At 40.7% G+C, this 20,963-nt stretch overlaps 1 protein-coding gene across 2 annotated transcripts in view; it reads right to left on the reverse strand.

The window, feature by feature from the left end:
- The window catches only part of grm5b (glutamate receptor, metabotropic 5b), a 92,546-nt gene that overhangs the window by 15,837 nt on the left and 55,746 nt on the right, over window positions 1-20,963 (reverse strand). For both annotated transcript variants that reach the window (XM_082501980.1, XM_082501981.1), the window contains exons 7-15: window positions 8,156-8,391; window positions 7,258-7,379; window positions 5,328-5,452; window positions 5,067-5,235; window positions 4,641-4,767; window positions 1,731-1,848; window positions 1,438-1,624; window positions 1,105-1,263; window positions 295-420 (exon numbers count right to left, since the gene is read on the reverse strand). In XM_082501980.1, the coding sequence (XP_082358106.1) occupies window positions 295-420; window positions 1,105-1,263; window positions 1,438-1,624; window positions 1,731-1,848; window positions 4,641-4,767; window positions 5,067-5,235; window positions 5,328-5,452; window positions 7,258-7,379; window positions 8,156-8,391 (1,369 nt within the window). The remainder of the gene's footprint in view (window positions 1-294; window positions 421-1,104; window positions 1,264-1,437; window positions 1,625-1,730; window positions 1,849-4,640; window positions 4,768-5,066; window positions 5,236-5,327; window positions 5,453-7,257; window positions 7,380-8,155; window positions 8,392-20,963) is intronic.

Here is a 20,963-nt window from a genome sequence, read left to right on the forward strand (position 1 = left end):
AAAAATTTTAGAGAGGCAAAACCACAGTGGCTTAATCATTTTTTTTCACATTATGTCTGTGTAAACCTCCTCATATGTAGAGACACTCATACAGAGTATCTCTACGGATAACAACACACTGAACTTTTATTGCATGTCAACAGCGTTTAGAGTTCTCTAACTGGCAGCTTTGCCAGTTGTAACAACATGTTTCAGTCGTGTTCGATACTGTGTTATAGAAATAATGCAAAATTGTCACAGGTATTTTTGATATCGAAGTGGTAATGGGAAAAAGTGACAAACACTATCTCGTACCTTGAAGGCATAAAAGGTGCAGCTAAGGATAAGCAGGCCGTTGTATCCCAGCGGGGCAACCACGCCGAGGTTCGTGGTGTTGCAAATGAGGTTGACCTGGCGGATGCTGGGATAGTCGTGGATGACCTGCAGACACCAGAGGAAATGTGACATGCGTGTTATCCAAAGTGTGACAACACTGTTGCTGTCACGTCTTTAATACAAATAAGAATTGACCGTAGTAAGTCAATGGCGGCATGTAAAATTACAGTTATGGAAGTAATTTCACTGACATTTCATGATTATGCTGCCCACTTCTGATGTACAATATTTATTGGTTTATTGAAAATGAATTCAGGCATTTCAGCAGATAAGAACCAAATTTGATGGTAATCAACTTTACAAATTATATGTGCTGTCAGAAAATTTTAAATTGAACAACTACAGACTTACAAGTAGATGTCTCAATATCCAGCTAGGCTACATCCATTTAGGGGTATACACTAACATTTTAAGCTTTGGTCTTGTTTGAATTCTTACTGCCTTTTATCTGCCAATCAAATCAATTATTTATAATCAGTGAAATTTCTGTTGACAATCAAATGTGAAAAACATGTGAAACCGGTGAAGTAGTTTAACACATTTAACAGAACTCAAAATACAAAAATCCAATAAGACACTCTCCTAATTTCTAATAGGGCAAATCTGCAATCTGTTATATTTCAAACTTAACATCCTCTGGTTATTGTTTATTTTGTTTTATTTTATTAATCTTCTGATTTGTCTCCTACTTCTGATGATATTTTTTCTATTAAAACACACAGAGCCTACCTCCGGGGGCTCCATGAGGAAGAGAGCCACAATGATGCCCAGCTGTAGCAGTATGAGGAGGAAGGCAATGATAAGCTGAGCACAGGCAGACATGAAGCGAGGTTTCTTTGTGCAGATCTTCTTCTTGCTTCCTGCCAGGATCCGAGCAATGCGGTTTGTCTGGGGTCAGATTCCAAACATCATCAGGACATATAGTACATACTGAATATGCTGCAATCTGCGTTCTCCGTTCCTACAGAGCACTCACTGTTGTTATGCAGGCATATCAATGAAAAACACATTAACTGCACACTTTTCACAACTTGTGGACCCACCATTTCACTCAGGCCTTACCTTGGTGACAAGTGCAGAGTAGCTCATGGCAGGTGACAGGCCTATTCCCAGTCGCTGGAGGTAGCAATGGATGACGTGGGGTTTGGCTATGAGGGTAAAGGTACACAGGTATCCCAAACAGATACCTGCCAGTATTATGTAACACAGTTCCCTACTGGAAGATTTCACGACTGGAGTGTCCCGGAATCTGAATATCCACATTCATAAAGACACGCAAGCAAGAATTTAAATAAACAGGAAGGAAAACAATTTCAAAAATCCAATGATTTTAAGAAATAAAAGGGATATGTTACCTAATAAAGACTGCAGTGACAAAAAATGTAGCCATTAGACCGAGGCAGGCAAATACCACAGCAGCAATGGGTTCAGGGTCTCCCCATCGAAGGTATTCCACTGGTATTGGGTCACAGCCTGGGGACGTGGGGGACATCAGTTTGTTAATGTATTTTTTCAGAAAAGCTCATTCACTGATCATCAGTTTATTTGACATGTGACACACAGGAATATATATGGATAATAAGATTTAGGTAACAATAGCAAACTATTGTTCAGCCTTTACTTTATGCTCATTCTCACACTTTTTTTTTTCTTATATCCAGTTTTAACCATTCTGAATAAAATTGGTCTTCGGTTGCTTTCTAAAGGTCGTGGTTAGAGTTGTACATGTTAGACCTCCAGGCAAGAAACGCTTGCGAGTTATCCGTTGTGCCGAGCTTTGCCTGCAAAGTATGCAACTTTTGTATACAGGTGTGGGTCTGATTTAGTATAAAAAGCATGAGAAGCAAACAGGGAGGAAGGAAGGGGGTTGTTGGTGTAGGTGCCCAAATGAGATGATGACTGTTTAATTACAGTATGAAATCTCTCCACTATTGAACTATGGGACCTTTATTTATCACAAATTACAGTTTTATTTTTTTCCCTTGCACCTCCTTCACTGCTATTTGGAATACTACTTCTAATAATACTTTACAAATACGTCTTTGTACTTCACTTTCCTCTTCTTATCCATCCTCCTGGTCTTTCTTCCTCCTTCCCTGTCATTCACCATTTCTTGTCTGTCTCCTGTTGCTCACCATTTCTTTGTAATAATCCATCCATCACTCTGCCCGCTTCTATTTCCCCGAATATCTTCCTTATCTCTCCTCATCCTCATACCTCCCACCTACTCCTGTAATTCTCTACCTCCATCTCTGTCTTCCTCATAGGCAAGGAGATAAAGTGTCATTAATTAAAGGGACAGTTCTAATTACGAGCCGTCTTAATGCTTGCTGAATTATTGGTCAGTCTAGACATACTTTAGAGGGAAGAAATGCAAATAGTCTCTTTCTAATTCTCTTTCTGCCCCCTGTATATTTTATTTTTTAACCTTTTTTTCTTCCATTTTCTCTGCATGCAAACAGAGAAAAAGATCATTAAAGAAATAACTTAAGAAATCCATAAACTTTGTATTTAACATGGTTAACAAAGTTTATTAAATCAGTAATGAGGTTAGGTCTAAGGGCGTAAACAAAAGCATAAATGGGAGCCAAAGGGCCAGTAAACAAACAGAGAAGCAAAGTCAGGCAGGACTTTCAGACTGAAATGACTGAAAAGCCCAAAGTGAAATATTAATGGAATGAAAACAAATTAAAATCTTTCTGAAATACAATTAAAAATAATTTAATGTATCCGTATCTGTTTCTTTGTCATCTTAAGAATATTTGTGATGTTATGTTTATGCTGTTAAATCTATACCTATACAGCTGTTCCACATAATAAACAAACTCAAAAACAATAACTACAGTACCTGTCTTTTCCAGTCATACAAGCTCAAGACCACCCACTAATGACAACGTGAGGTGGGTGGAAATTTAGCTCCAATTAATCTAGATGCTGGGTGGGAAATCCCAGATCAGTGTTTCTCCTCGTGGGCTTTCTCAGAGCAGTCAGAAAGCATTTGCATAGTCAGCAATTTGATAATTAGTTAGTTCATGGAACCTGCAGGAAATGCTGCAACGCTTGAGTGTAAACCAAACTGGTGCACGAAAGGAAGAGTGACCATTTGAAGTGAGCAGTCACAATAAAGTTTTTCAAACAATCTCAGACTCAGACTGTGGAACTTTACCAATCAGCGAAGAGGCTCAAATCCCATAGCTAATCCTCCCTTTTTCTCCTTCTTTCACTCTCCCTTGCTGCTGCTCATGATGGAGCCTCTATTCATCTCTATCCTACTTTCACCATGACTTTATTTTTTAAGTCTTTTTCCTCTTCCAGTCTTTTCTTGTTTTTGTTCCACTGCTGTCTGAAAAACTATTCCATATCCTTTCAATGGTTTTCGCTCCCACTTTGCTTCTGTCCTTGTCAGCTGAGACCTTGCTTTACCTTTTCCCTCTGCTCCTTTACCTTTTCCCCCCTCCCCTTTATATCTTATATATTTTTTTCCCTCAGATTTCTTTTGGCCTCAAGGAGAAAGATCAAAATGTCTGCTGGTGGAACAGGGCAAGCAGTTTGTTTACACCTCATTATTACTGTTCCATATAGCCCCGCAGGGGGACACGCAGCACTTATTGTTGATGAAACGAGACACATGCATGTAGTCACACACTCTGAGCCCACAGTCACGAACACTAACGAACACACGGATAACCCCAATTAAGCCTCCGTTCCTTTATCTTCTTTCTCCAGTGTCAGCTTTCTGCTGATCATTTTCGCACTGATTCACTCCCTGTTTCAGTTTTTAAAGATTCTTCTGTCTCAGACAGAGAAGCTCCCTCTGAATTTTCAGCAGGTCTCAATTCATGTTTTAATCATTGAGCTTGGTGAGGAGCTAGCGTGCAGTATAATGAGAAGCTGAAAGAACAACAAGGCAATATGCAACCTCTTCAAACGCAATGGAGAGGAAAAAATTTTTCATTGCAACTGAAGTGTATTTGCATGGCAAGCCGCTCTCGTTGCAGAATAATTAAAACACGAGTGACCATGTTGGTAACAAATTAACGATATGAGAGAGAGGGAGTGGCTGGGAGGAAACGGGAGTGGAGAAGAAGAAACTAGGAAGAGGGAAGAGGAGGGTATGGTAAATGGATGCCTCTCACTTTCTCTCTCTAGGGTAACTTGTGCAGGATTTCCTGTGCAATGCTAATATGTAATACACACTGACAGGCTGTATTAAGAAAAAAAAAATCCATCATGTGAATATTCTTTATATCTTTTATGATACCGACCTGTGAGGTCATTATTAGGCCAGGAGCCCAGCTCACAGGCTTGGCAGGTGTACTCATCAAACACAAATTCATTTTCTTTGCAGGGGGTGCACGTCCAGCAGCAACTCACTTCACCTTTACGGATCACCTGAAGGAGACAGAATACGCACTCACGCCATAAGCAGAGTTCAAACGAAGCCACTGTATTAATGTGAAGCTTTACTTTCAGTCATGTCACATAAATGATCTGTAGGAGGAGCAAAGAGGTCTGGTATAAAAGTAGAATACAGGCTGAGGTGAAAGAGGTGTAGGCTGGTAACGTAACATGATACAAATCAGTTTGTGATGATAATGAAAATTCCTCAAACACTCATCATACTAATAATTTTATTATTCAGTTATTTTAATCTAATTCCAGGTCTACTGTGTGAAAATTACTCATCTTACCTTAATCTGCCCTTTGTCACAGGGGTCACTGCAGACTGACTTGATCACGCTCTCTTTGCTGGGCCAGATTTCATCATCATCTATTTTTAAGCCTCTGTTGTCCCAACTGCCGACGTTTATGTAGTCATAGTAGTCCTTCCCCATCTTTTTGAAGTTCATTATTTCATACCTGTAAACAAAAGGTGCACATTGAACAACAGTGGGAGGTTGTTTGCACTCCATAGAGATCTATGACGTCTCTGCACAGTTTAAAGCACCTACCTGCCGGGTGAGTCTCCGTTTTCATCAAATAAGATTCCTTCCCCTGACACACCGGTGAAGTTGGTTTTCATCAAAAAGTCCAGAAGTCTAGCCCCATCAATGGGTCGCATGGCATCGCACAGGCCCTTAAAACACATAGATGGTCATGTTGCACCCAGAAAAACAGTTATGACCATCAACTTTAACAACATAAATTTCCATAATTTTATGGAAGTAAATTGTGTACAACTGGCCTTTCAATTAATTATTATTCTCAAAACATGTTCACTGTACTTTGGAAGCAACACAATGTAAAGATAAAATTTAACCAATCAGCTGTTGAGGTGAGTCGGCTCGCCACATTCTAGAAAAAGTGAGGACAGCGTGGCAGTATGGTTTCCTATGCAGTGCCTATTCTATGCAAGCCAAACAGTGCAACATTTTCACAATCATCTCATAAAGTTTAGTTAAAATTAAGCCCATGTTGACATTTTTGCATTAATGAATTTTAAGTCATCCCCACAAAGTATGTAGAGGTGAAGCAGCACCGGCGTTTGGTGCCAAAAATACAGAATCGTGCTGCTCTATACTTAAAATTTAGCATTTTGTTTTCTGAATTTCTAAGTGAATATGAAGTTTGACATATACTATCAGTGTTTGGCATCATTTTAATTTACATTTTCCTGAATAAATGCAAAGTGTTGTCCAAAGTCTATTATATTTCCATGTAAACCTCTTTTTTAAAAAAAGTTCTTGGGTAGTGATGTAGCTCGCAAATTTGAGCTGCTGTGCCAAATTCTGAAATACTACTGCAGGAGCCTTGGTTCAAGTGTCTCCCTCCCTTCTCTCCTGTCCACTTAGTGTCCTGTCAAAACTAAAGCCTAAAAAGAGCCCCAAAATAAAATCTTACAAAAAGGTCAGCTTTCCTTGTTCGGTTCCTTCCTTTCTTTGAAACATGACAGCTAGAGGCTTGCTCAAGCAAATACACTTGCATTTTTCACCTTTTATTAGCTGCGCCTCAATTTTCTAGCAAAACATTGCTTACTAAGTAGTGTGCTGAAAGTTGGAATCGTGGCATCAGAACTAAGTGATAGCGTCAGACGTCAAACTGTTATTGTAAGCAAAGAAAGACTAAGTGTGCATTAGATTATGGCTAGACCTGAGGTCTGAGAGGGGGTGTATGGCATTTGACTTGTTCAGAGCACAATCAGGACATCATCAGAACATCAGCACAACAAGCTTTGTTTGCTAAGAGATGAAAAAGTAACTTCATCACAGTAACACAGTGCTGTGTGTGGAGATGCAAACAGGAAATAATTAATATATTAATTAATTTTCTTTACCTGTTAGAGTATGGGATGTATTTGCACAAATCTTTAGAGCTTTAAATACCAAATGCAAACTAGGACAGGACCTAAAATGTAACCATTTTACATCTAATTCTTATCCTTTCGTCCTTTTCCATTAGTCTTGCTAAGCTGGTGGTCTGTTTTGGTGAGTTTGCTGAGAGTCTCTTATATGTAATCACCATAGAAACTGCTCGATCAGCCCAGTTTAACCTGCAGGAGTTTGTGAAAGCTCCTGTAACATGTTTTACTTTTGCAGCGGAAATAAATATATGTTTGGGGAAAACAGCTGTCACAGATAATGAGCTCAAAAAATAGTCTGAAAATAGTAAAGTAACTGCTCCACAGGCACTGCTGAAACCCTTCAGAAATCTCAGCAAGACCTTGGAGAAGGATCTTTACTGGTGTTCCCAGACTTTTGGATACCAACTTACATAATGTGATAACAAGTCAAAAATGGGCCGCGTGGCAACTGTACCATGGCATCAATACTTAGGCTCTGTAAGTCCTGCTATTTTCCCTCTCCATCTCTTCATTACCCTCATTTTGTCTGTAGTATTGTCTTAGTGTACCCCTCCTTATTCATCCACCAGAGCAGCACCTACCTTGTAACCTGGGCAGAGTGACCGTTGCATGTTATGCAGGCCATATGCCATTGAGTAGATGGCGTTAATGACAAATCCCATCTTAGTGTCCTGTGCATATTGCTGCCGAAGTGACTCTCGCTCTGCAGAGGTGAAGGGGTAGAGTTGGGGGAAATGGACAGTTGGGTTAGTGAGGAACAGTAGGTAGAAAAAAGGCAAACATATCAGAGAAACTCTTAATATCCCCTTTAGGTTTTATGAAAAAACTGTCCCCGCCAAACATCAAAGACCGCTGTCATTCCTCTTCCTCATCAGTTACTTTCCACCTCCGTGTCTCATTTTCTTTCTGTCTCTGTCTGTGTCCTGTTCATTTGTATTTCACGTCCCATTTCATTAGAATACATGAGACACGGGTCCCTTTGATGCTACGCTCACACACTGTTTTGCCTATGAATGGGGGGAAAGGAACAGAGAGAGAAAGACATGGGGGCGGATAGAAGCTGAAAATAAAGGGTGGGTTCACTCACAGCCACACGAGATGGCTGCAGATGAACCGGAAAGCTCTGTGCATCCATGTGGTCTGTGTGTAGGTGTGTGACTGTGTGTTCACACATTCTCTTTGTTTGTTATTTGCATTAACAGCAGCCATTACAAAAACCTATCAAAAGAAATGCAGATTGGTACTGTGGCCTGTTATGCAGACTCAAAACAATATATGTTGTCTGCCAACAATACAGCCTCTCTTTTCTTTCAGTATTCAAGCACAGCTGTAAATTTCTGGTGTTATCCCTTATGTGAGTAAAGGGACTTGACCAATAACAAACCTAATGTAAACTATAGTAACTCTACCATTAAAAATGTTCAAGTGCAATAACGGCAGTCTATTTTTGACTGTATTTCTATTTCTGTCTGTACTTACTGCTGCAGGTGCGGTTGTACTTGCTGTTCTCCTGGGTGTGACCTTTTAGTCGACACTGAAAGCGATGCTGCCAGAACTCTGGAAACCAAGGGTTTCTGTGATTGTTTTCAGGACGAAGTTTAAGGTAGTATTCATCAAACCATTTCACGTCAGCCGACTGGAGCTTGATGGTAATCCCGCCGGCCGCTTCCTTAACATAGCCATCTGTCACATCATACCTGTCCGCCCATCCATCACTGCAGAGATACAAATAAAATGATGACTAGAATTAATTCAGTCCAATTATCTGTGCTCCACTTTTTCACATCCAAACAGGATTTAATTTTTGGGTAACAGATGTCAATAATATGAGAGAAGACCAACGTCAAACATCAAAATCAAAACAGACAAGCAAGAAGGCCCTGCAGGAACACCACAATACTGCACAAAAGCAGAGGAGGAGTTCTTGTAGAGTACAGTATCTCCACATTTGGTGCATTTTTTTTGTGCCAAGACAGCCAAAATGCAGCTCAAGTATGCAAGACTGCAGGAGAAATATTAGGAGAAATGAAAATAATGTCAGTAGTTGATATTATCACAATACTACCACAGAGTTATTTCCCACGATCACTTTGGAGTTTGGACAGTTTTTCATGTCATCTAATTCCATTAAATCACACAGAGAATGGCCATTTCTGCACTGCACAGTTACATCCTGATTGTTTGATTTTAAAATCCAGTGTGGTGGTGTACAGAGGCAAGTCTCACTGCCCAAAAATGTATAAATCTAACTGTATATACATGTGCTATCAAGGAAGCTTCTAATGAATCTTGTACTGGTCCTTTATTTCCCCTCGTAGTTGAGCTCCTGCGTATTTATTTATTTATTTATTTGGCCTTTTTCAGCTTTATTTGTCAGACGCAGTGAGGCGAGGCCAGGAAAGCAGGGGCAGAGAGAGGAGGGGGAAGACATGCAGCAAAGGACTGTGGGTTGGACTCGAACCCAGGCCGGCCGCTCTTAACCGTACGGCATGTGGCCACCATTTTAGTGCACAGAGCTAAACTGGCGCCAAGCTCCAGTGTTTTTAATGCCGAATAGAACCATGACTGACATCCTCATAGAAACTCCTCCACTATAGGCTTTTGACTTCACCAGATGCTATCCCAACAAATAAACTGCAGTACAGTCTTTTACAGCTTATGTCAGCTTCCCAAATGTGCCCCATCTACTCAGTCTGCATCATTTCATTTTGTTTACTCTCTCCTTCAGTTTTTGTATTGCCTCTAACTTCTCTCCGCTGACTGTTCACAGTAAATGGCTGCTTATGTCTGAGCGTGGTTCAACTGAAGGTCTCTTCCTGTCAAGAGGAAATTCTTATTCTCGCTTTCACTAAGGTGGGAAGAAGGGTCAAATTGTGGGATTGTCTGGGTTTGCTTAAAATCCAAGGTACCTTTTCACAGCAACCGCAGAGGAAAGTGGGCCATTCGAGTTTTATTATATCTTCACAGCTCAAAATACAGGAAACACTTAGGGGTTTGCAGGTTTAGCTTGAGAGGTAAAGCACAGGGTCAGCACTATGTCACTGTAACAAATAAACCCTTTTTCGCACATCCACACGCAGACACTGTAGATGACATTTACTTTGTAAGTTTCCCAGTTCCCTTGCAGGAATGGAAGAAAAGAAAAAAAAATTGAAACAGAGTGATGGGAAATCAAACTAAAGTCAGAGAAACAGAAATAAAAAAAGAGAACTGCCGTGAAAGCTGGCACAAAACCAACGATTATCAGAGAGACAGATGACAGGGAGGCAGGGAAAGCTTATATCATTATGGACAATGTCCAAAAGTCATTTTATTGCTGAGAAATAGACAGAACTAGGATGCACAGACACATAAACACACACGCATGCATACGCCAGCCGGGCTCAGAGACGATCTAGGTCAAATGGAGTATTTTGGCTGCAGCTCAGCAGCAATGCCTCGTCAGACACCAGCAAGACGAATATAACTTCCTCACAATGCACATACATAAACTGTGGAGACATATCGCTGCATTTTGCATTTTTTGGAGGAGATTTGGGTTTACTGTTCCTCAAGGAGGAACAGATGGCAAAGTGAGTGTGTCTGTGTGTGTGTGAGAGAGCAAGATAAAGAGAGAGAAGTGGATGTGAATGACAAATCCTCTCTCGTCCTTTCACAACTACACCCAACAAGGCCTCAAGCAAGACAACGATCTTTCTTTCTTCCTTCCTTCCTTCATTCTTCCCTTCTTATTTTTTTCTCTCTCTGAGCCTCCGGAGAACAAAACTCATTTTCTCCAACAGCATTCCTTGCAGTGTCTGTCTGCCATCAAGCGCATTCCCCCTTTTTTTTATTCTCTCTGTTGTTGCTGTCACCTCCTGCCATGTGGCTGTTGTTATAAATCAAGGTAGAAACATTTCTAGATTGCAATCCATTACATTAAACTTACAAATATAAGTGCACAAGGGTGCAATGTGGTGTTCTATTGGCATGAAAGGGCTGGGGGTTGATGTGCTTCTATGAGGAAAGCTTGTTAACCTCTTTAATGCTTTTATTATAGCTCTTCTAGTTATTATTTTGGTTATATGAAATTAACCAGAACAATGGATGTTTGTTTGATGTCCATTTTCATTGAAATATGGTGTTATGGGTTTGATTAACAAAAATAAATGAATAAATAAATGAATCAAACTTCCAGTGACACAGAATAACCAGCCATGGAATATCTACCAATTTCATACCAGATTGTTGTAAACATCACATTTTAACTCGATTTGAGATCATGTGTCTTTAAAATAACTCCATAAAAAGTGAAAGTCAGTGGGAGTGAATTTTGGCCGCTGACTGCAGTAAATGTTTGTCTATGGTGCCATGCAGAGGATGAGGGATCGATGAACAGCTCCCCTGCGGCATGAAATGAAAGGATTTGGGATATTATGTGAGATTTTTCCTCCTGGACTTTGTTTAACATAGTGTTGTACTGACATTATGACACACAGCAGGTTCCAAAGCAAGACAGCAAGACAGCAAGAAAGAAAGAAAGAAAGAAAGAAAGAAAGAAAGAAAGAAAGAAAGAAAGAAAGAAAGAAAGAAAGAAAGAAAGAAAGAAAGAAAGAAAGAAAGAAAGAAAGAAAGAAAGAAAGAGACTGACAGGCAGGCGAGTGAAATCACAGAAGTAGAAAGAGACATGCCGAGGTAAACAATCAATGATCATTAATCAGCACCGTCTAATCCTCATCTCATCAATGGGTTTCTCCTTTTTTCTCTGACACAGGTTTTTTTTCCCCTCATCTGTCTTTTTTTCTTGCCTCCTCTCATTATCGCCTCACCTTCAGCTTTCCCTTGAGCCCCTTTGCTCTGCTTTTCTATCCTGTTCTTTTTTATTCTCCGGCTCTGTCACATTCCACTGCAGCCATCTGTAATTATGTGCCTCTCACTCTCTCTTTATGCCTTTTTTGCCTCACCGACTTCATTTTCTTACTTTTCTTTCCATAGATAACGCCCATACTTTCAATACATAATTACTTGTTAATACACAGGCACATTTCTCATTATTCTTCATGTTTAGCAATTATACTTTCCTCTTTTCCTTCTTTAACTTGCCACCACTTTGGTAACTTTCCAGGTCACACCTGCAGCTCCCCAAAAAAATTTTGCAACATGCACACTCTTCCATTAATCATCCTCCAATGTTAAGTAATGGACATGGAAACTTGTGGTTAATTATAATTAAGTATGTATTTAAAGGTTTTTGCGTACAAAACTTACAATGCTCACAAATACTCAATGTCTCCCCCTCCAAGTGCACAGCATGTATCCAGACATGATAGCTAGTCAAACTTCCCCTATGCTTTTGGTAGCATGTCTAGTTTCAGTGCAGCCACTGTTCTTGTTATGCTACCTACCGCCAACCACGTGAAACTCACAAATCCCCTATTTCTAAGAGGACGTGCTTCAGCTGTGGGATTAAATCGCTGAAATCAGATGATTCTCTTTTATACACCCCATATTTATAAGCAAGAAAATTTTTAAAGCAGCATTCATGATTGTATGGGAGGATCATAATGCCCCTCGGCATAGGTAGCACACCCATTAATGCTGAATGATAAATCCAGGATTTGGGGCAAAGTATGGTGCCATCCAGATGACAACTTTTTTTTCTTTTAATTTGGCCCAGAAAATACCTGTCCACATTCTCCATGTATTACAAAACAAAAATGGAAAATCTCTGGCTTTCCATACTCCTATGGTTTACTGCAAATGTGCTCTAGCATCTGCTAGCACCAAAAAAAAATGTAAGGAAAACTAAAATGTAAAATGAAAAGTTTGCTTGCTTTCAACTATTTTGACGAGTGAACTTGTTTGGTTTAACACAGTGCTGAGTTCTGTTCTGAATTTCAAATATGAATTTTGAATACTGTAATTCATGAAAACCCTTAAAATTTCTTTGCTGTTTTGCATCACACTTTATCCTGAAACTGCTAAACTGATTCTTTCCTCATGAATGTCCTTTTACATACCCAATACTCAATCACATTGCTCGCGTGTTACAGTTTTTCTCGATTGCTTAAACACTATAACCAGGCTTTTAAACTAAAATTTCAAAACCGTAACGCTATTTTCCAAAAAGCTCACCCATTTCCCTGAACTATAAACACTATTCCCTGCTTTGACACATGAGTCAAATTTGGTGAACTGTTACTGCAAAACTCTACACACAAATCCCTACATTTTTCAGTGCTTACACCATGTAGTCATTTAGAAAGCACTAGCATTCAATAATGTTAACTTAAGTCAGCATAGCTTGAGCTCAATTAGCACACAATTAACCAGGTGGAAACACTAGGAGTCAAAATTTATCACACACCAATCAGAACCTTCGATGGATAGATAAAAGGGCCAAAGTCAGCTCATTCAGGTTTGAAACAATGGATCCAAAGAGATGCAAAGGAAGAGGACGTGGTGGAGAAAGAGGACGTGGTGAAAGAGGAGGACGTGGTGAAAGAGGAGGAGGAGGTGGAGGAAGAGGACGTGGTGAAAGAGGAGGACGTGGTGAAAGAGGAGGAGGAGGTGGAGGAAGAGGACGTGGTGAAAGAGGAGGACGTGGTGGAGGAAGAGGACATGGTGAAAGAGGAGGACGTGGTGAAGGAGGAGGACGTGGTGAAGAGGAGGAGGAGGTGGTCTAGGACAACAGGAAAGTGGTGGAGGAGGAGGGAGAGGTGGAGGAGGAGGAGGACGTGGTGAAGGAGGTGGAGGTGGAGAACGACGGCGACAAGGAAGGGGAAGAGCAAGGGCAAGAAAGAACAGTCAGTCTCGGATGAAATTCGAGCCACTTTAGTTGACCATGTCCTTGTCCATGGGATGACTATGAGGGAGGCTGGGCAACGAGTACAACCAAATTTGAGTCGCTTCACTGTTGCCTCCATCATCAGAACCTTCAGGAGGAAAACAGGTAGGTGTACTTGCAGTAAGACTGCTTTGTACAGTAACTTTTAAGTTACTGAACTTATGTTTCTTGAGTTTCAGTATGTTTCCATTATTTTCCTGTAAAAAGAATGTGTGACAGTTACAGTAATGAGTGCTTCTATTTTTGTAGGACACAGAGACGACCACCTGGTGGAGGCAGGTTAAGGCTTTTGTCGGAGGGGCAAGAGAGGGAAAATTCTAAACATGGTAATTGCAAATAATGTAATCCGCCTGCAAGAGATTCAAAGGAGAGTGATTGAGGATGATCATCTTTTTCGAGGCATAAATGCCATCCAGCCTCCACAATTGACCGCATCCTCCGAAAGAATCAATTCCGGATGAAACAGGCATACCGAGGTCCTTTCGAACGAAACTCTGACAGAGTGAAAAACCAACGTGTGGAATATGTTCAGGTACTAGTTTGGATATTGTATAAAGATCTGTACCATCACAGCATGGCAGTTTATGCTGCCATTTCAGCACTCTTGAACTGTGGTTCAGGGTACCGATTGACTCTACTGTGTTATGTGTTTTGCAGAGAATCTTTGAGATTGAAGGACGGCCTGTTCCCCATGAAATAATCTTTGTGGATGAGGCAGGTTTTAACCTGACCAAAAGAAGGAAAAGGGGGAGGAACATAATTGGCCATCGGGCTATTGTAAATGTCCCTGGTCAGCGTGGAGGGAATGTCACTATCTGCGCAGCCATCAGCCAACGAGGGGTACTCCACCGCCAGATTACCCCGTACTAGGACCCTATAACACTATGCTTCTCCTTGCTTTTCTTGATGGTTTAAGACAACATATGTTCCAGCTGGACTACAGGGAACCAGCACAGCCAGAGCAGCCTCACTACGTTGTTGTGTGGGATAAACGACGAGCTTCCATCGCGCTGCTCTGGTTCGTGACTGGTTTACCAATAACCCAAGGTTTTCTAATATCTTTCTGCCTGCATACTCTCCCTTTCTAAACCCGATAGAGGAGTTATTTTCGGCATGGCGGTGGAAAGTGTATGACCGAGAACCTTATGTCCGTGTTCACCTCCTTCAGGCCATGGAAGAAGCCTGCCTAGACATATCAGTAGATGCATGCCAGGGGTGGATCAGGCATGCAAGAGGATTTTACCCCCGCTGCCTGGCTGGGGCCAATATAGCCTGTGATGTGGATGAGATTCTCTGGCCTGACCCAGACCAAAGACAAGATGCTGAGGTGGAATAATGTTTCTGGTGTGTGTTGTACTGTATAGTACATGAATAAAAATGTGCCACTGTACATACATTGGTTGCGTCTTTTGTGTTTATCATGTGAAAAGGTTTTTGAAGGGGAGAACCATAAGCAACCTATTTGTTTTGGAGCTATTGTTTTGAATTAATTGTACCAGTGTGCAAAACTTGTGTAGTGTATGTGTTTTTGAGGGCTTGTGTTTGATGTCTGAGGGCAAAGTTTGGTTTTTCAGCAAGAGTGAATAGTTTTGAGTGTAGAGCTTCATTTTGACCTGAAAATAGGATGTTTGGGAAATTGAGTGAGATGTTATGGATTTGTTTACTGTTGTGAGAATATGAGGCATAGTTTCAAGAAATGTGTTTTAGCAATCGAGAAAAACTGTAATAATAGGATAACACAACTTTTCCAGCCTTTCATTGCTCTACCAGCCCAACTTTTGGCTTCACACTCACACTAATGACTGCAGAGGAAAAACAGAAAACAAAGATCTGCAGTGATTTATCAACAAACTTCTAATTGGGCCCTTCAGAAAGCAATATGTTCTGTGAGCTCTCCAGTACAATTGCTGCAAATGATATTTGCTCTGTTCTCTGTCTTGCATAAATAAAATAATAGTTTCTCAGATGGCTAGATGACTCCCACACATTTTGGAAAATAGAACTGTTTGTCCACAAATAACACATTTTCATCCAAATGCCAGATTCCTATTTTTAGTTTTTCACTGAAACATTTTACGGCTGTTCACACGTGCAGTTCACTGTTGTGCTCATGTGCAAACTGTTGTTTCTTTAAACAATATGCAATATCACTTAGCTAATTATTTATTAAGTAGCATTTTTTAATCTGAAAGTAGGGACTATTAATAAAGGACTGAGTTCACATACAGAGCCTGCATTAGACTGCTTTAAGGTGCCTTACATGTGAGATGTGTCACGTTCAATTTTGCTGTGGTGCAGTGATACTTTTGTAACACTGCCTGTTTGGTATCTTGGTGACTTGTTTGTATCAAAGTAGGCTGTAGGCGGAGGCACAGTCGGGTGGAATCTTGGTTCTTTTTCCCACTGCAAACTGTAACGTTGTTGTCAAGGACAAGGACATGCTAGAAATAGGTCTTTTTTAAATGACTGTACAGCACCTACATATAATTAATGTGTTAATCTGAATGTTTCAAATACAAATTACTCACAGTCTGCTAAATATTTGTGGATTCCTGATTACTAAGGAGCTGCAGCATGCTAAGAAGCAAACCTGCACATCTTCAACAAGGATATTAGGATCCTTTAACAGAGTGAACTCACTTTGTTCAGGTACAAAGTGCCAGCGATTCATTGCATGGACCACACTGTTCTACAAAGCATGAGAGAAGTTGGTGTGATATGCGATGACTGACACTAGTTTCCAGCACACCCACTGCTAATGTATGGTAATTGATTCATTTCAGTTCCCACCTCATTTGTGAGAGCACAACAGGCAAGCTGCATGCTTCCAATCACAAAACCACCAAAGGTGTGTGAGGTTTGTCATCACTATGTATTTAAAGAAGCTTTGTACTCTTTACTTTCTTGCCAAAAAATGATTAAAGCCTACAGTTTTGAACAAAAACACAAGGATGCACTTGCGATATGCAACTGTACAGGTGACGTCACAAGTCTGTCTGTCTGTCTGTGTCTGACAGACAGACAGATAGACAGATAGTTAAATATATATATTAGTGGTGCAACGGATCACAGTTGATCCATAATCCAAAACTGATCCTACTCCACGGTTCGGCACGCACGTGATCCGAAGATTCGAAAAAGAAGGAAAAAAAGTATGTCTATGGTGTGCGTGGTCAGTCTGTCAAGCGATAGTTATGGCCAGCGCTAGCGGCCCAAGTGGAGGAGCAGAGGAGTTTGCGGCATTTAAGCAGCCCTTTGCTGCCCAGTCCGACTGGGCTAAAGCTATTACAAAAGCTACTGGGTGTTTAGCTGCAGACGGGAGGCCGTATTCCGTTGTGCAAAACAAGGGGTTTAAACTGTGATGAACGTGCTTGAGCCACGCTATGATATCTCGTTCCGCATCCACTTCAGTGACAAGATTGTACCCAGGCATGTATGAGCAGGAAAAGTTTAAAGTTATGGCTGAACTGTCCCAGGCATCTTCTGTTGCCCAACTACAAATGGACCTCCAGGTCAGCGGAAAGCCACGGGACTGTGACCGCTCGTTATATCACAGCGGAGTGGTAGATACAAAGCCCTGTACTGCCCTATATTGCGCCTTAATTTGTTTTTATATAATTGCGTGGAATGAGTCTTGAGTTGAATGTTTTTAATAGGCTAAAAAGACTTAAATAAGTTAATAAGTAAATGTTAAAATGTTGTCTTTTTTTCTTTTTTTTTTGCTGATCCGAAAATTGATCCGATCTGTGAGTTAAAACCGTGATCCGATCCGAACGTGAGATTTTTGATCCATTGCACCACTAATAAATATACAGTATATATATATATATAAAATTCCCCACTCGCCCCTGTGGGCGGTTTATCCTTCAAGCTTCCAGTCCTCTACCAGAGGCCTGGGAGCTTGAGGGTCCTGCGCAGTATCTTAGCTGTTCCCAGGACTGCGCTCTTCTGGACAGAGATCTCCGATGTTTTTCCCGGGATCTGCTGGAGCCACTCGCCTAGTTTGGGAGTCACAGCACCTAGTGCTCCGATTACCACGGGGACCACCGTCACCTTCACCCTCCACATCCTCTCGAGCTCTTCTCTGAGCCCTTGGTATTTCTCCAGCTTCTCGTGTTCCTTCTTCCTGATGTTGCTGTCATTCGGAACCGCTACATCGATCACTACGGCCGTCTTCTTCTGTTTGTCTACCACCACTATGTCCGGTTGGTTAGAAACCACCATTTTGTCCGTCTGTATCTGGAAGTCCCACAGGATCTTAGCTCGGCCATTCTCCATCACCCTTGGGGGCAGCTCCCATTTTGACATCGGCACTTCCAGGTTATATTCGGCACAGATGTTCCTGTACACTATGCCGGCCACTTGGTTATGGCGTTCCATGTATGCCTTGCCTGCTAGCATCTTGCACCCTGCTGTTATGTGCTGGATTATCTCTGGAGCATCTTTACACAGCCTGCACCTGGGGTCTTGCCTGGTGTGATAGACCCCAGCCCCAATAGATCATTCATATATATATATATATATATATATATATATATATATATATATATATATATATATATATATATATATATATATATATATATACACACACATATATATACACACACATATATATACACACACATATATATATATATATATATATATATATATATATATATATATATATATATATATGTGTGTGTGTGTGTGTGTGTGTGTGTGTGTGTGTGTGTGTGTGTGTGTGTGTGTGTGTGTGTGTGTGTGTGAAGAGTAAAAACTGATTATGTGCATACCTGTAGATGTATCTGTAAAAACACAGTAATTGTAAACAGTAGTATCATACATCAGGCTGATCAATCACTCTATTTTTGATCACAATGGCTGTTTTACATGACATCCTCGCTCTGCCTCTCTCCACATGTCTAGGAGCCGAAGGCCGTCGCCATGGTTTCCAGCCCACGCTCAACCTGCCGTCTGTACTTTGCGTCTCATTAGAAGCACACTGGATTTTAAGTGTATGCACACACGCACACGCACACACACTTTTCTATTCACTATTCAATTAACATCAGGCACCCCATCTCTACCAATATTGGAAATGCTATTTGCATAACCGTACAGTATGCCAGTGTTGTAGGCCACTGCACCACCTTAAGCAGAACTTTTAAAAACCAATCCTACATACAGAGGCCTGGGGCAATTGCCTTTCCATTCTGTTCATTCAGAGTATAAATAGAAACTGGAACTCATTTGCAAATTATTATTAATTTTCAGTCGGCTCTTTCTTGGTTATGAAATCTATCTAAGCCAGGCGTTTCCAACTCTTTAAGTTCCAGGCGAGGTCTTCCAGGTGGACCAAGCACAATGAGCAAATGAAAATAAAAGATTTTAATGTATTCCCCCTTGGCATCACACTAACAATCATTCTTATGAAAATAGTCTCATGTGGAAAAGCAATTTACCCTTCCATCGATCAACTTGAAGCCGTCTCTCAGCTGACATAAAGCAGGAGAGAGGGACACACACCCTGTCTAGAGTATGCTAGACAGGGTGCCAGTCTATTACAGGTCAAACACAAAGAGAAACAGACAACCACACTCTCATATCCACATCTACAGTCAATGAAGAATGATCAAAGAACCTAGTCTGCATGATTTTGACTGTGGATGGAAACCAGAGAAAACCCATGAAGGCAGACTGAGAACAAGGGGGGCTCAGCTGACCAGGAGGTTCACACCCCAAAACAAACAAAGTAACGTAACACATAATGTTTACGTGAGACAATTTAAATATAGTTCATTCTAAATTATTTGTGTTTCTTTTCCATATGGATATTTACAGAGAAATACAGCACGCACGATCAACAATTATGTAATCCTTGCACCTAGAAAAAACCTGTTTCTACTTGCTTACTCCATCTGTTGCATCTTGATTTCTCTCAATTCAGCCATTCTTATCTTTTAAATTCAATTCAGTTTTAGATGTGAAAAGATGTGCAAGAAAGACAAGATGATCTGGCCCATTTTGATCCTGAACCATTATCTTTATTAGGTCATTTGAGATACACATATGTCTATTAATCACCCGAAACAGCAATAGTCATTAATTTCTGGTTAGTAATCACAGATTTTAGATGGTTCTTTTGTGATATGGCATCCCTTTTGCCTTCAAAGATTCATCAGGGTGTTGGAAAGATTCCTTTCGTTCCATATTCACATGATAGCGTCACATAGTTGCTACAGATTAATCAGCTGTACTTGCATGATGTGAATCTCCTTATTGGATTAAGATCTTTTGACTGTGGAGGCCAGTTGATTACAATAAACTCACTTTCATGTTAAAAACACCCAGTTTGAGATGATTTAAGCTCTCTGACATGGTGGATTTTATCCCGCTGGAAGCAGCCATCATGATTACACTGTGATCACAATAGAATGAACATAATCAGCAATGATTCTCAATAAGACTGTGGCATTTAAATGGTGATCAATTGGTATTAAGGAGTCCAGGTTGTGCCAAGAAAATATCCAAAACTTTATTAAACCAGCAGAAGCCTGAACTGTTGATACATGGCAGGATGAGTCGATGCTTTCGTGCTGTTTATGCCAAACTTTGACCCTCAGAAATGTTTGTCTGCATACCTTGGCTGTAACAAGTGGTTATCTCAGAGACCGTTGCCTTCCTGTCAGCTCAAAGCAGCCTGGCTATTCTCCTCTGACCTCTGAATTCAACAAGGCTTTTTCACTCAGAGAACTGACACTCACTAGATATTTACTCTCTTCAGACAGTTTCTCTGTAAATCCTAGAGATGTGCAGGAAATGCTTACTTGGAGCTTCAGTGGATTGTTTTTACCCAAGCACCGAGCTACTGCGATACGATTGGCTGATTTGATATTTGCATTTACGAACAGACAATAATAATTAGCAAAGATGCCATGAGTGTAAGTCACAGGATTTCAGCAGAGCAGAAAGGTGAAATGAAATGCTTAGTGTAGCATGACACAACATGTGTGATGAATGAACTTCTACACTAAACTAGGGCTGCTCAATTAATCAAATTTTAATCTAAATTACGATCTGGGTTTTCAGCAATCATTAAAAATGACTGAGCCGATTATAAGCACCTCCCTCGTGCTTTACTCTCGCGCTGCTCTGTGTGGCAAATCGAGCGCACCTCTCTGCGTTTCGAACATGCGTCACAACAATTAAGAGGACCCGAGGAAAGCTCGGAAAGCTAAGCAGAAGTTATTTGGAGAGGAGAGGATAATGGCTGCTGAAGAAAGAATGCACTTCAGCAACTTCAGTGGTGTGGAAACATTATGGGTTCGTGGAGTCAGACGTGGATCAAGTAGACATAGTGTGTAAACTTTGCTACGGTGTCGTAGCTGCACCACAGAGCAACTAAACATAGATGTTTACATTTTTCATTTATTTTTTATATTGCAAACATTTGCACTGTTATCAGTATTTGCACAC

The sequence above is a fragment of the Aulonocara stuartgranti genome, assembly GCF_965226115.1.
Source record: "Aulonocara stuartgranti genome assembly, chromosome: 14".
Classification (NCBI taxonomy): Eukaryota; Metazoa; Chordata; class Actinopteri; order Cichliformes; family Cichlidae; genus Aulonocara; species Aulonocara stuartgranti.